This window comes from Chaetura pelagica, unplaced genomic scaffold (assembly GCF_000747805.2).
Source record: "Chaetura pelagica isolate M959 unplaced genomic scaffold, ChaPel_1.0 scaffold33, whole genome shotgun sequence".
Taxonomy (NCBI): Eukaryota; Metazoa; Chordata; class Aves; order Apodiformes; family Apodidae; genus Chaetura; species Chaetura pelagica.
In genome coordinates this window covers 1,001,559-1,014,252 of record NW_009952874.1, presented here as the reverse complement: position 1 = coordinate 1,014,252, position 12,694 = coordinate 1,001,559, and the positions used below count along the sequence as shown (strand labels likewise).

General features: G+C 38.5%; 1 protein-coding gene across 1 annotated transcript in view; it reads left to right on the top strand.

The window, feature by feature from the left end:
* The window catches only part of COL5A2 (collagen, type V, alpha 2), a 102,486-nt gene that overhangs the window by 80,507 nt on the left and 9,285 nt on the right, over positions 1–12,694 (top strand). Inside the window, exons 24-47 of the mRNA XM_009995232.1 lie at positions 44–97; positions 552–650; positions 1,364–1,417; positions 1,824–1,922; positions 2,022–2,075; positions 2,174–2,227; positions 2,750–2,803; positions 3,359–3,412; positions 3,729–3,773; positions 4,214–4,312; positions 5,146–5,253; positions 5,379–5,432; positions 6,364–6,417; positions 6,532–6,585; positions 7,635–7,688; positions 8,515–8,622; positions 8,730–8,783; positions 8,970–9,023; positions 9,878–10,039; positions 10,154–10,261; positions 11,218–11,325; positions 11,476–11,529; positions 11,858–11,965; positions 12,075–12,128. Coding sequence (XP_009993534.1) covers positions 44–97; positions 552–650; positions 1,364–1,417; positions 1,824–1,922; positions 2,022–2,075; positions 2,174–2,227; positions 2,750–2,803; positions 3,359–3,412; positions 3,729–3,773; positions 4,214–4,312; positions 5,146–5,253; positions 5,379–5,432; positions 6,364–6,417; positions 6,532–6,585; positions 7,635–7,688; positions 8,515–8,622; positions 8,730–8,783; positions 8,970–9,023; positions 9,878–10,039; positions 10,154–10,261; positions 11,218–11,325; positions 11,476–11,529; positions 11,858–11,965; positions 12,075–12,128 — 1,800 coding nt within the window. The remainder of the gene's footprint in view (positions 1–43; positions 98–551; positions 651–1,363; positions 1,418–1,823; positions 1,923–2,021; positions 2,076–2,173; positions 2,228–2,749; positions 2,804–3,358; positions 3,413–3,728; positions 3,774–4,213; positions 4,313–5,145; positions 5,254–5,378; positions 5,433–6,363; positions 6,418–6,531; positions 6,586–7,634; positions 7,689–8,514; positions 8,623–8,729; positions 8,784–8,969; positions 9,024–9,877; positions 10,040–10,153; positions 10,262–11,217; positions 11,326–11,475; positions 11,530–11,857; positions 11,966–12,074; positions 12,129–12,694) is intronic.

Below are 12,694 nucleotides of genomic sequence, written 5' to 3'. Positions count from 1 at the left end.
GTAAAAAATAAGATTATAATCTTGTATCTATGGCTTTTCCTAGGGTGCTCCTGGAAATCGTGGTTTTCCAGGTTCTGATGGCTTGCCTGGACCAAAGGTAAATTAAAGTGCCTGTCTTTTATTTGGGAAATTTTTACATATATGTTGTCTCATAGAAAGAAAAATAAACCTCTGAAAAATAAAAATAAACCTTTTGGCAAATGGGCAGATCATCAAAATCCCTGGAAGCAGGATCAAAAGGAATTGTCACATACCAAGAAAGGAGTCTGAATGTTTTCAGACTCATGCATTTGTCTAGTGTTTCTGTAAATTCCTAGCTTCTTGGTAAAAATAATGGGATTCTAAAATCCTTATAAATTTGTTTTATGGAAGAGATAACTTCTAAGTAATAATTTGGGGAACAAGGTGGTAATAATAATAAAAGTACTAAGGATTTAGAACTCTTGGCCAAAATAGGTCCTTAATATAAGATACCTGTTTTAGTTCTCTTACTGTTGCTGTTCTCCTACTGTTGCTACATGTTAACTAGAAGCCTGTTGGTATCTTCCTAGGGTGCCCAAGGAGAGCGTGGTCCAGCAGGTTCTTCGGGTCCTAAAGGAGGTCAAGGAGATCCTGGGCGTCCTGGTGAGCCAGGCCTCCCAGGTGCAAGGGTAAGGAACTAAGAGCAGTGCACTATAAAACCATTACTACAAACTGTGACGTTTTTCATCTTCAAAAGGCAGCAATGAACTTTGCAGAATTAAGAAGCTGTTACACAGGGACAGATTTGCTTCAATAGAGCTACTTAAAGGGTAAAGGCCAAAATATCTTTCTCTTGCTGAAAGCACAGGTTCCATTGGCTTCAAAAATAGCCCTGATGGAGACTGGCTAGTGCAACTGAAGTAAGGGTGCTTGTAAAGCACATAGTTGCCACAGATAACATGAAGGTCAGACCTTCATAAAATTGATGATTTGATAACTTACATAGTTGATTGGTGCATGTCATTTAGAGATGTTTTCAAGGAAAAATATTTGGGAAGAATTTGGAATACTAGAAAAGGAGAGGAAGGGAACAGCAAGTTATGTGGTACAGATCACTGGGTAATGTTGGCAGGAATAAAGATGAGCCTGTGAGAAGCTCAAAAGGTGTAAAAGCGAGAAAAGAAGAATAAGAGAAGGGAAGATGAAAGACAGTGGAGAAGGAAGCTGTAAAGTGAAGATGAGGACCTCTGATACAGAGAAGATATTCTTTATACACTAATACAGTGATGCAAACACTTTACTCTGTGTTTGTATCACTGAGTGTGTCTTGGATTTATTTACATTTCTCTATTATTCTAGAATTATATGCACAACTTAATACCGTTATTATTCCCACTTTTAGGGTTTGACAGGAAATCCAGGTGTTCAAGGCCCTGAAGGAAAACTTGGCCCCTTGGTAAGTGACACAAAAATTAGTCCTTTTGGCAAGGGAGCAGTAATTCAAAGGTCCCAACTAATTGAAATTATTAACTTGAATTTCCTTGATTTCTGAAGGTGCATCTTCTCTTTTAAGTGTTCACTTTAGATTCCCAACTTTCATTTAGTTTTGTCCATGTAGCTGTATCTGTTGATTAGCAGCTGCTGCAATAGTTGTAAACCATTTTGAACTACGTATCTTTTCTAAATGTTGCTTTAATGATGAAAATTGCATAGTATTTGGTTAAATCCAGCAGTATGGTTAAAGCTACATCTGCTTTAAAGACATTTTGACAGGCAATTGTAGCATCACACCAGATGAATGATATTTTTTATTTATACAAATATTTTTCCAAATTAATGTGGAAGATGCTTTTTCTCTGTAGGGTGCTCCTGGAGAAGATGGGCGTCCAGGTCCAGCAGGTTCAATAGGAATCAGAGGTCAGCCAGGCAGCATGGGCCTTCCTGGACCAAAGGGTAGTAGTGTGAGTATGACACCTTGTACCCAAGATCTCTTTAACTTTAAACATTTTAATGGATTAAAACAGTATCTAAAACCAGCAATTTCTATTTCTGCAAATTAGGGTGATCCTGGAAAACCTGGAGAAGCAGGCAATGCAGGTGTCCCAGGACAGAGAGTGAGTGTGAACGTTCTTTGCAGTGATTACAGAAAATGATGTTTTTCTGTTATATGTGTTCACTGTACAAAACTTCTTATTATGTAATTTTAATTTAGGGAGCCCCTGGTAAAGATGGAGAAGTTGGTCCTTCTGGCCCTGTTGGCCCACCAGTAAGTCAGCTTTTACCACTCTGCCTCCCTGCTGCTCGCATTACTCATTTCTGCTTCTGTTTTTAATCTATCTTCATGTCAGTTAGTGATTCCAAAAAAAACCCCCAAAAAACAACTAAGAACATTTAAAGAAGAACCATTCCCAGAATAATGGAAAACTTTATATTGAACAAAATAAAAATAAAAATAAAAACATATATAGTAGTAGTCTAATTCCTTTTACTGACAATTACAAAAAATATAGCAAGGAGCAAAATTTTTCCATGGATCATTTTCTTAGGTTCCTTGGTTTCAAAGAAACTCAGTGTTTTCCCATCCTCACAGAATTCTGGGGAGGGGGATCTTAAAGAGATAGAAAACATCATACTACATCTTTTGGATAGGGTATATCTTGGGACAGGGGTAAGTAAAACTGTATAATAAACAAATACATAATTGACATTATACCCATTCATAGAGAAGAAAAAATATGGAGCCTGCGTATATTCCTCAACTGTATACTTACTACCTTATTTTGTGTAGGGTCTGGCAGGAGAAAGAGGAGAACAAGGCCCTCCAGGTCCTACAGGTTTTCAGGTATGTGTATTCATTTTTGTCAAAGAAAAAAATAAACAGCCTTTATGTCTTTATCAATGTAAATTGCAGAAATTCAATCAAGTGATGTTTAACAAAACACAGCTTCAGAACTAAGAGAATGATGCTCAGAATAAGTGATACTTTGCTTTCACATCAGCTGTGCACTAAACTGAACTGGCAAAGGCTTAAACACCAGCTCTGTATCCCTCTAGAGAACCTTTGTTAGTTTTCAGTTTTAATTTGGAGATTTTCCAAAGATGATCCAAATACAGAGCAAAATAAATTTTTTTTATAATTAAATATTAATTAGGTTAAGTTAAATCTCTCTTTATAGAGAACTTTGTTTTTAGGGCTGATGTGCATATGTCCAACAAATTTTAAAGGGCTGCCATCTCATTTAGAGGGGGGAAAACAATGCAGTGAAATATTAATGTGACTATTTTTCTTGGAGATCTCAATATTATACTGAGTATAATACTACATGCATATGTTTGTGTCTTAATTAAATCTAGATTTACATCCCTTTACTGACCATTTTATTTGTTTTTTTTATAGGGCTTACCTGGGCCGCCAGGTCCTCCAGGTGAAGGAGGAAAGCCAGGTGATCAGGTAATTTCTGTGTAATTTAACAAGAGTTCACTTCAAAAGGTGGTTTTACCTTTTCTTCTCAAACTACAAAGTTTAATTTCCCACTTTATTTGTAGTCTGCACCTGTCTTAGAAACACTTTTAGATAAAGTAATTAGTAGAATCTGACCTTCTTCTTGTACTGAGTTGGACTGCCATCTTGTCATGGACAGATAATTTTCAGAACTAGCCATGTACATTCGTAGTACTTTGGAAGTGCAAGTGTTCATCTCTGATTTCCATAACTATAAGGCTATGAATAATGCTTTCATTCTAATGGTGCATTCTGTTCTGCTTAGGGTGTGCCTGGAGATCCTGGAGCTGTTGGCCCATTGGGCCCTAGGGTAAGTGTTTTCTTTCAGAATTTAAATATTCACAACAGTTCTCTGAGGTTGAAAGTTGGTATATAACATGTTAGCAGCTAAAGTGAATATTTTACTTTTTTCCCCACCAATAAAATGGTTGTAAATGTGGATATGTTTTAAGATAGTTTCTGTGAAGCCTACCACCTTTAATGGTTTCATAGGTCGTGAAGTGGTATTGAGTACTAGGTCCTAAGTGGTTAGATTTATAGCTGTGAAATAACAGTTTTTAGTTTGCTGAGCAATATGCTTTTCCCCTTACCTTTAACAATAAAAGCATAAAACTCTTTTACCAGTTCTCCTAAAATTGGTTCACAGGCTCTTTGTTCAAATAGCAGTGCTGCACTTATGGTGTAGTTAGGATTTTGTCTATCAGAACTGTGCTTTGACTTCTATATAAGTAATAATTTTCCATTTTGTAGGGAGAACGTGGCAATCCAGGAGAAAGGGGAGAACCAGGTGCCTCAGGACTCCAGGGTGAAAAGGGTATGGCTGGAGGTCATGGTCCTGATGGTCCGAAGGTAAGCTGAATGGAGATTTGTGCAGTGATGTGATATATAATTCTGATCAATTGCACAAATATAGAAGAGCTTTTTTATTATAAAAGGGATCTCTTCTCATCAAAAGGCATCTTCCTTATATAAGAATTCTAGGAGGACACATGTTATTCCAGTACAACAGTATAAATAACATGCAAGATAGTAAAATGTTGAGAAATCCCATTTTGTATTAATTTGTGTAGGTCTGAAATTTGAAACTTTTTTTGTGTTTCTCACTAGAACAGGCAAAGCCATTTCTGAACTACAGAAAAGCCCCTGGCAGTGGTGCCCTTTTAAGAACCATTTTACTCAAAGAGACTTGGCAGGGTTGTGTTTAGAAGAAAATACTGGAAGCAGCATGCCTTTCTTTCACCTGTAACAGATATAATTGGTCCTAAGAAGTTCACCCATGCAGGGAGTGTCTCTAGTAATGCTGTGAGAAGCAAAGCATAAAGCATTTCTGCTCTTGGAAACTTCTTCCTGTAGCTTTGTGTAATAGACCCATGTGGCATTGAGGTCAAGTAAGAAAGATGCTTGAGCTTCTTTTTCTGCCTGTCTTCATCCCTAGTATACACTGAGTAAATACTGATGTATTTGGAAGGGCTTAGCAACTAACTAAGTTGCAACTAACTTCCCGAGTAACACAGTGGGAAAAGAAAAGTATTTGGACATGAATAAAGTCCAAATTTAAGAGAAAATGATTACTTAGAACTGTACCCCAGGGACTTCAACACAGGCACAGCATGTTCTGCAGCCTAGAGGCAAAGATACTTCTCAGATGAAGAGACAACAACTTCTTATTTGTTTTTTTTCAGGGAAGTCCAGGCCCTAGTGGGACGCCTGGTGATCCAGGCCCGCCGGGTCTTCAAGGTATGCCTGGAGAAAGAGGGATTGCTGGAACACCTGGCCCCAAGGGTGATAGAGTAAGTTTGATTATTTCTGTTGTGCTGAAGTGAATCACCTGTCTCTTAATACTGCAGTTTTTCGAGGGTATGAACTATTCAACATTCAGTGTCATAATTGAGATTTTTTGGGGTATTTTCCATAGGGCGGCATAGGTGAGAAAGGTGCTGAAGGTACAGCTGGCAATGATGGGGCAAGAGTAAGTAAATCCATCACTCTTTTTAGACCTGCTGTCCACACACCATGTTGTTTATTGTGCTGGAGGTTCTCAGCTCATAAACACTACTCAACAACTATTGTGGGTTTACTAGCAGCTGTGAATTTTATTGTAAGTCAGGTATCTGTATTGAAAAGTACAGAAGACTTGCTAGTCATTGTAAGTCAAGTTTCTAGCTTGCAATAACTAATGAACAGGTAAAGCAATGGTGAACTAAATGTACATCCGTCTTCTAGAGCCAGCTATCTGCAGACATCTGGGCTACCAATCACTAGAGCACTGGTGGTGGTGCAGTTTCCTTGTTAATACTATTGGTTTTGTCTTTCTCTTCACTTTGTTCCAGTGCAGATTATTGGAGGGATTTTGCTTCAAATAAACTTAGTTTGTGGTACTCTGCTTCTAGTGAAAGGGGGTTATAATTGATATATCTAAATATTGAGGAAGGTAACATGAATAGTGCCGCAGGATCATCATATGCAGTTGATAGGTTTGGATGGAGAGACTGGAACCTATTTACCTAACTACCCTATGAAGAGAAAAAGGACACTTTTGAAGAGTTTTCAAGATAGAAATTGATCTTCAAAAGTAACCAAGGCCATGAAAATCAATTTAAACAATGAAATACTAGCATAAAACAAATAGAGAGCTTCTGTGCAAGTGGGGAAAAAAGGACATCGCTTCCTCCTGAGAGAGAAAAATAAAGCCAGGGCTTTTTTAGTCATTGGCCTTGTTCATAAATGCTGCACGAAATAGAAGATGAAGTTGATGAAGAGAGAGAGAATGAATAAAAATAAGGCTTTTGAGATGTGGGATTTTGGTCACTGGGAGGGGAAATGCAAGTAAAGTGTAAGTAAAAAAGACCATTAAGAAGCATCACTTTTTAAACTTCTTTCTATCTTAACTTGTCCAAAAGGGTCTCCCTGGTCCAATAGGGCCAACGGGTCCGGCAGGTCCCACTGGTGAAAAGGTAAGCAGATTTTTATGTAATTCCAAACTGAAGTTTCTTAGTATTATTTTAACTACTGGCACTCTTGCTACTTGTCTAAGTTACTTGACAAATAACCTTGAATTTTATTTTAAGGGTGAACCAGGTCCTCGAGGCCTAGTTGGTCCTCCTGGCTCTCGTGGAAACCCTGTGAGTAAACATGTTTGGTTTATATGTGGTGTAAGTTAAAAATACCTAATACTGATCCAAACTGCAGGTTTTGTCTCATTTGCTGGTATATCTTTTATTTTCTTCTCCCTTCTTCAGAGTCAAAATTTCTAGTTCCTGTCTTGATGCTGTACACTTGCAAAACTGCTGGCAGATTCTGCTCCTCTGTCCTCTGCTTGTTTTAGGGCAATCTTTACACAGTTACTGTTATTTACCTCACTCCTGAAAGTATGTCACTTGAAATTGTTTAAATCTTTTTAAAAGCTTACCAATACCACATACTACTATATACATACAAATATGTAGATGAATAAAACACAGAAGTGTATCTTAGTTTTCATCTAATTACTCTAACTCATCATCGTCAGCTTGTTTGTGATTTTAAGGCTTTTAAGGGATTACTTTGATTAGGGAGATAGAGGCTCAGCCCTTCTAGATCATTCATACTTGGAACTGACTATATCTCTTTCATAAATCAGAGCAGCCTTATTTCCAGTGAAAACTGCAACAGCTTCCACCCCTCTGGGGAGTGCTGGAGCTTGGCAGCCTTCAGCTTCTTTTCCAAACAAACGTGATGTGGTAAGCTCAGTTGAAGCAGTTCATAGCCCATTCTGACCTTGTAGAACAATACATCTTTGAACTATTTTTTTTTTTTTTTTTTTTTTTTTTTCACAGTCCATCTGATTGGAATGGCGGGTTTCATAAAGTGTTTGCCCTTCAGCTAATCATACTAGCACTGGAAGTGCTTGTGAGCAGAATTTCTCCTCTTGTGCTTTTCAGTGCTTGCATATGCCTTCCAAATCTAAATTCTGAAAGTATTTATAGTCTTGAACAAATAGCAGTTCTTAACATCCTAGTTAATATCATTTATTTTGTGATTAAAAGATTGTTTGATTCTGATAGAGCAAAAGTGTAATCACACTTATGACAGCAAAGAATTAACATCCTTTCTTGTATATTTAACTGCAAATTACACTGTATGTAGAAAGACTTTTATGTTAAATACAGTTATTCTAAATTTTTTTGACCAGGGTTCCCGAGGAGAAAATGGCCCGACTGGTGCTGTTGGTTTTGCTGGTCCCCCGGTAAGTGTTTTGCAACACTAATGGGTTTCCTTTAGTCATCCTTTGACCTACTTTATTTCCTTCATTATGAATATTACTGCAATGTTCTGGAACGTGGGTCACCATTTTGTTGCAAAAAGAGCTGTTGCTTTTTCCCATCGGTGTATCAAGTAAAGAAAAGGGCCAAGAAATACCCCAGACACTTGAAAAGTGGTTTTGTTGAAAAGATTATGTAATTGTTCACCAGATTTAATATTTTCATGGATATGCTCTGTTGCTCCTTTGAGATTAAAATGAGGCAAGTTACCAAGTGTCATCTACTGAAGGTAGCAAAGATTTGCTCTATGAGTAGTGAAGGCTGGAATGAACTGATAGACCAAATGGAAGGTTTGTGAGTTTTCTGGTGAATGCCCAAGTCCTTCTCACAGCCTAAATATTGGGTGTCAGACCTTGCACAAGAAGTTGGGCACTTGCTTCCCCTGATGGGGAAAAGAATACTAAAAAAGAGTGTTTGTTCAGTCCCTTTTGCTTTTGGGTATGCAATAGCTGCTGAGGGAAACAGAAAATCTAAAGGATAGAAATACGTAATTTAGATAAGAAAATATTTTAAACGGAAATTCTGAATTCACGGACTTCAGAAAATCCCATCTGTGATCTTCTAAAGACTGTGCTGAACTGTTACAGTTCTCTTGAACAGAACCACTGAGAAAATGCACTGTTTCCTGGGCTGCTTCCTTCTCCTCTTATTTTTTGTCTCCTTCGAAGTCCCTACAATATTACTTTGTTAGGCTGGAAAGATTTTGTATTCTCTGACCCAATGTCTCTTCTAAATTATTATTTTTTGTAGGGCCCTGATGGTCAGCCAGGTGTCAAAGGTGAACCTGGAGAGCCTGGACAGAAAGGAGATGCTGGATCTCCAGGTCCACAGGGTCTTGCTGGGTCTCCTGGTCCACCAGTAAGTATAAGTAACATTGTCAGAGAACCAGTGGCATAGACTGATGTGGCTTATTTAAGATGTCCTGGATGTTCACTATCACCCTTCTCTTTCTCCTTTCCTCTTAGGGCCCTCCAGGTGTTCCTGGTCTAAAAGGTGGTAGAGGAACTCAGGGTCCCCCTGTAAGTAGATTTTATTTTTTGTGACCTGACTGCAAATAGTCTAATACTGAACTTCTGTGTAACGTGTGCATCATTCCTTAGCCTGTTTTTCACAATCTGTGATTATAACACTGGCTCACTAGTTCAGCTGAGGACATCTGAGGTAACCAGTGCTTTTAATAAAGTTGGCATTGATATTTTTTTTAGGGTGCTACTGGCTTCCCAGGATCTGCTGGAAGAGTTGGGCCTCCAGGACCTGCTGTAAGTCAACTGTCATATTTCTCATAGGTGTTTTATAAACTGGTCATTGAAAACTAGAAGACTAAATAAAGCAGGAAAGGTGAAGCGGTGTTTCTGGTCTGATGCTATAGAACAGCTGGTCAGCACTGACTATTGTGAGCACGTGCTTGCATCTGACTTAATTAAAGAAAACTCATGAGTTTTGGGCTTGATCCAGTGTCAGTGCCCAGATTAGTGCAAGACTTTTCACTGAGCTAAGTAGCAAAACCACAAAATCTCTCATGTCTATATATGTTTTCAGAAACAGTAAAAAAAAATAATAAAAATCAGCTGTGGATCAATAAGTGAGGATTCAACTCCAGAAAGAGAACTGTGTCATTCTCTTCATTTGCCTATTAATGTTTTGATGAGAAAAATAACTTGCAGTCATCATCAGTTTATCAAAAGGTGAAGTTCATGGAAAACATAATGAAACAGGGAAGTCTTTGAGAAAAGGTTGAAGGCCCGTTAAAACACTAATTTGTTCCACATGAATGGAAAGTTTGAATATGGACTTAAGCTTGATAATATTGGAAAGAATGGGCAAAGGTTAGCTTTCTAGCAGTAGTTGTACAGCTAAGGCACAAGAAGAGGAAAAAAGAGGAAGAAAAAAAAAGTGTCTTTTGAAGGAGGGATTTTGGAATTGCAAATTATGGAGAGGAGGGGTTGGAGCTTGGACATAATTTGATGTTCATTTAATCTCATTTTTGAAATCATAAATCTTTAGGCCTTCTTTAGAGTAGACATGTTTATAGTTAATTAAAACAAAGTCCTTAGAATTTTATTGTCCTGATCAGAAAAGGATCTAATGTAACAAGGTGTTTTAATCATCTTAGGGGGCTCCAGGGCCTGCTGGACCTATTGGTGAGCCAGGAAAAGAAGGTCCCCCAGGTCTTCGTGGTGATCCTGGTTCTCATGGCCGTGTGGGAGATCGAGGGCCAGCTGGGCCTCCTGGTGGTCCTGGGGACAAGGGTGACCCTGGGGAAGATGGGCAGCCGGTACGTCCTCGCTGATGTTATGAGTTCTCCCTAGATCAACTTTAGGCTTGGCCTCATTGTTACTTACTGGTCCTGAAAAGATAGTAACCTTCTTTTATCCTCTGTGGATTTCAGGGCCCAGATGGCCCCCCTGGTCCAGCAGGAACTACTGGCCAGAGAGGAATTGTTGGCATGCCGGGACAGCGAGGGGAAAGAGGCATGCCAGGGCTTCCGGGTCCTGCCGTAAGTAATGATCAAGTCAATGTACCACCAGGCTTGGGCCTCCTCATTTCTTTGTGGAATGGAGAGAATAGTAAATAATAGCACCAGGAGAAAGCTGGAAAACAGCAATGGCAGGAGCAAATAGGAAGAGAACAGTAAATTACTAAATCTCGAGCAAATGCATGAGGTAGCAGATTTTGTTTCTGCCATAATGGAATATCTGAGCCTGAATTAGAAGTGTGTAATAGCATCAAGACATCTGGCTGAAATATTCTTATTTGACTTAATACTAGATCCTTGAAAAAAACAACCCCAGACTTTATGTTTAGGTGCCCAAAGGTTACTCGAATGTAAGTAAATACTCTGTAACTGCTGTTTCTTAAATTGTAAACTACAATCTTCAAAATTGCCATTTGTTTTCTCTTGGCTTTCATGTAATCTTTATAGATATTGATTGGAAAGCCCAATGATCCAGGAGGATTTACCACTGGATTCATAAAGTCAATTTATACCTAAAGTTGACCAGAAATTGTTCCAGGTTAACTAGATTTGTTGCTGGTGAGACAGAAAAAAATAAATATGAAAAATAATAAAATCATCTTGCCTATTTCACGCTGCTTTACATTTTTTCCAGTCAAAAAGAGCTTACTTACTGCAGATAATGCCATCAGACATATTCATATATCAAGGAGGAGTGTGGAGTTGCTGCTAGCTAGACTAACTTCAAGTGCAGCTTCTAGTCAATGAAAGCCTGCTCAGAAGCAGCCGACACACACACTGCTTAAAATTACTTAGTATATTAAATATATATTCAGAACTATCAGAACACTTTCCCTAATTACCAGGTTTTGGAAGTTATGAATGTTGATTGTACTTAAGAGCAGATAAATGAAAAGTGTTTTGCAGGCAGCAGGCTTTTTTCTCCTTTCTTTGATTTTTGATTAAAATGTTGATATTATACTTCTTGTCATTTTTAGGGCACACCAGGAAAACAAGGTCCCACAGGGCCATCTGGTGATAAGGGTCCCCCAGGACCTATTGGCCAGTCAGGTGCCACTGGACCTGTAGGTGAACCTGGCCCAGAAGTAAGTATTAGAGCCTCTTAACATGCAGAAAAAGACAGCCTAGTAGTTATTCTCCTTGACTTGAAGTTAGAAGTGGAGAAAAAATTTCTTGTTCTTATAGAAATGCAAGTTCATGGAGTTAATAGCCCTATTTTTGTTCCATAACTCCAGGGACCTGCTGGTAATGATGGTACTCCTGGACGAGATGGAGCTGTTGGAGAACGTGTAAGAGGATATTATTTTTTTTAGTCATTTCTGGAAATCTTGTTTTTATTATTGCCTTATTGTAGATTTTCTCTTCATTCAGTTAACCTGAATGGAGAACTTGCTCTGTAAGTGTATCAGAGCTTTGTATAAGTGGTACCACTCAAAGATGAGGAAACCTGGCTGAAGTCTAAGAACACCTGTCTCCACAAATGCAGATGAGTTCTTAAAGAAGGAATATCTTTCTACATTGTGATTGCTAGCAAATAGATTGGCAATGCCAGAGTCCTGTTGCTTTGGTCCAGTCCAGACCTCTTTAGATAAATAATGTTGAAATTATGTTTCACAGGGTGATCGTGGTGAACCTGGCCCTGCAGGCTTACCAGGTTCCCCAGGAGGTCCAGGAACTCCAGGTCCTGTTGGCCCTCCAGGAGATGCAGGTCAAAGAGGTGAACCTGTAAGTGAGGCTTTTTTTTTTTTTTTTGTTAAATACTCTGTTTATCAAAAAGCCATCATGTGTGTTTTTGTGCATTGCTTCACATCACTTCTGTATGCAATCTTTGTAGGGTTCTCGAGGTCCCATGGGTCCCCCAGGCCGTGCAGGGAAAAGAGGTTTGCCTGTAAGTTCTCCATGGTCACTGTGGTTTTATCTGGGATGCTTTTTACAGGAAATTGTATGAGAAACTAGGCTGCTGAACAAGGCTTCAGCTTCTAGCCTTTTGACTGCAAGTAGCTGCAGGTAGACTTCTGAGGTGCAAATCTGTATAAATGTTTAAATACACTAGTATTTCTACACTTTCTTTAAAAACACTTTGCAGAGAAATAAGAAATGCTTTGGAAGGCTCTTTGGAGTGTGTTGCTGTTGGGATGACCTGAGTTAGCAAATGGTTGAAGTCTGTGTTTGACAATTTGAATAAGGGGTAAAGAAAGAAAAACTGAATAAAAAGGCATATTTTTAGATAAAAATAGCAGAAATATAACAAGATCACCTGTTCCCATGAAACCACATTAATTCAACTCATGAGATTCTGACTTCAGTCCAAATGGAAAAACAAACAAAATCCATATTTTTGTGTTTCATAACTCTTTTACAGTCCAATTGGAACAAAAAATTAATTGCAAACTTGGGAAATTCAAAAGAATGTTGTCCTTTCCCTAAGCAGATGTCACATGAGAGGCAGGAAAA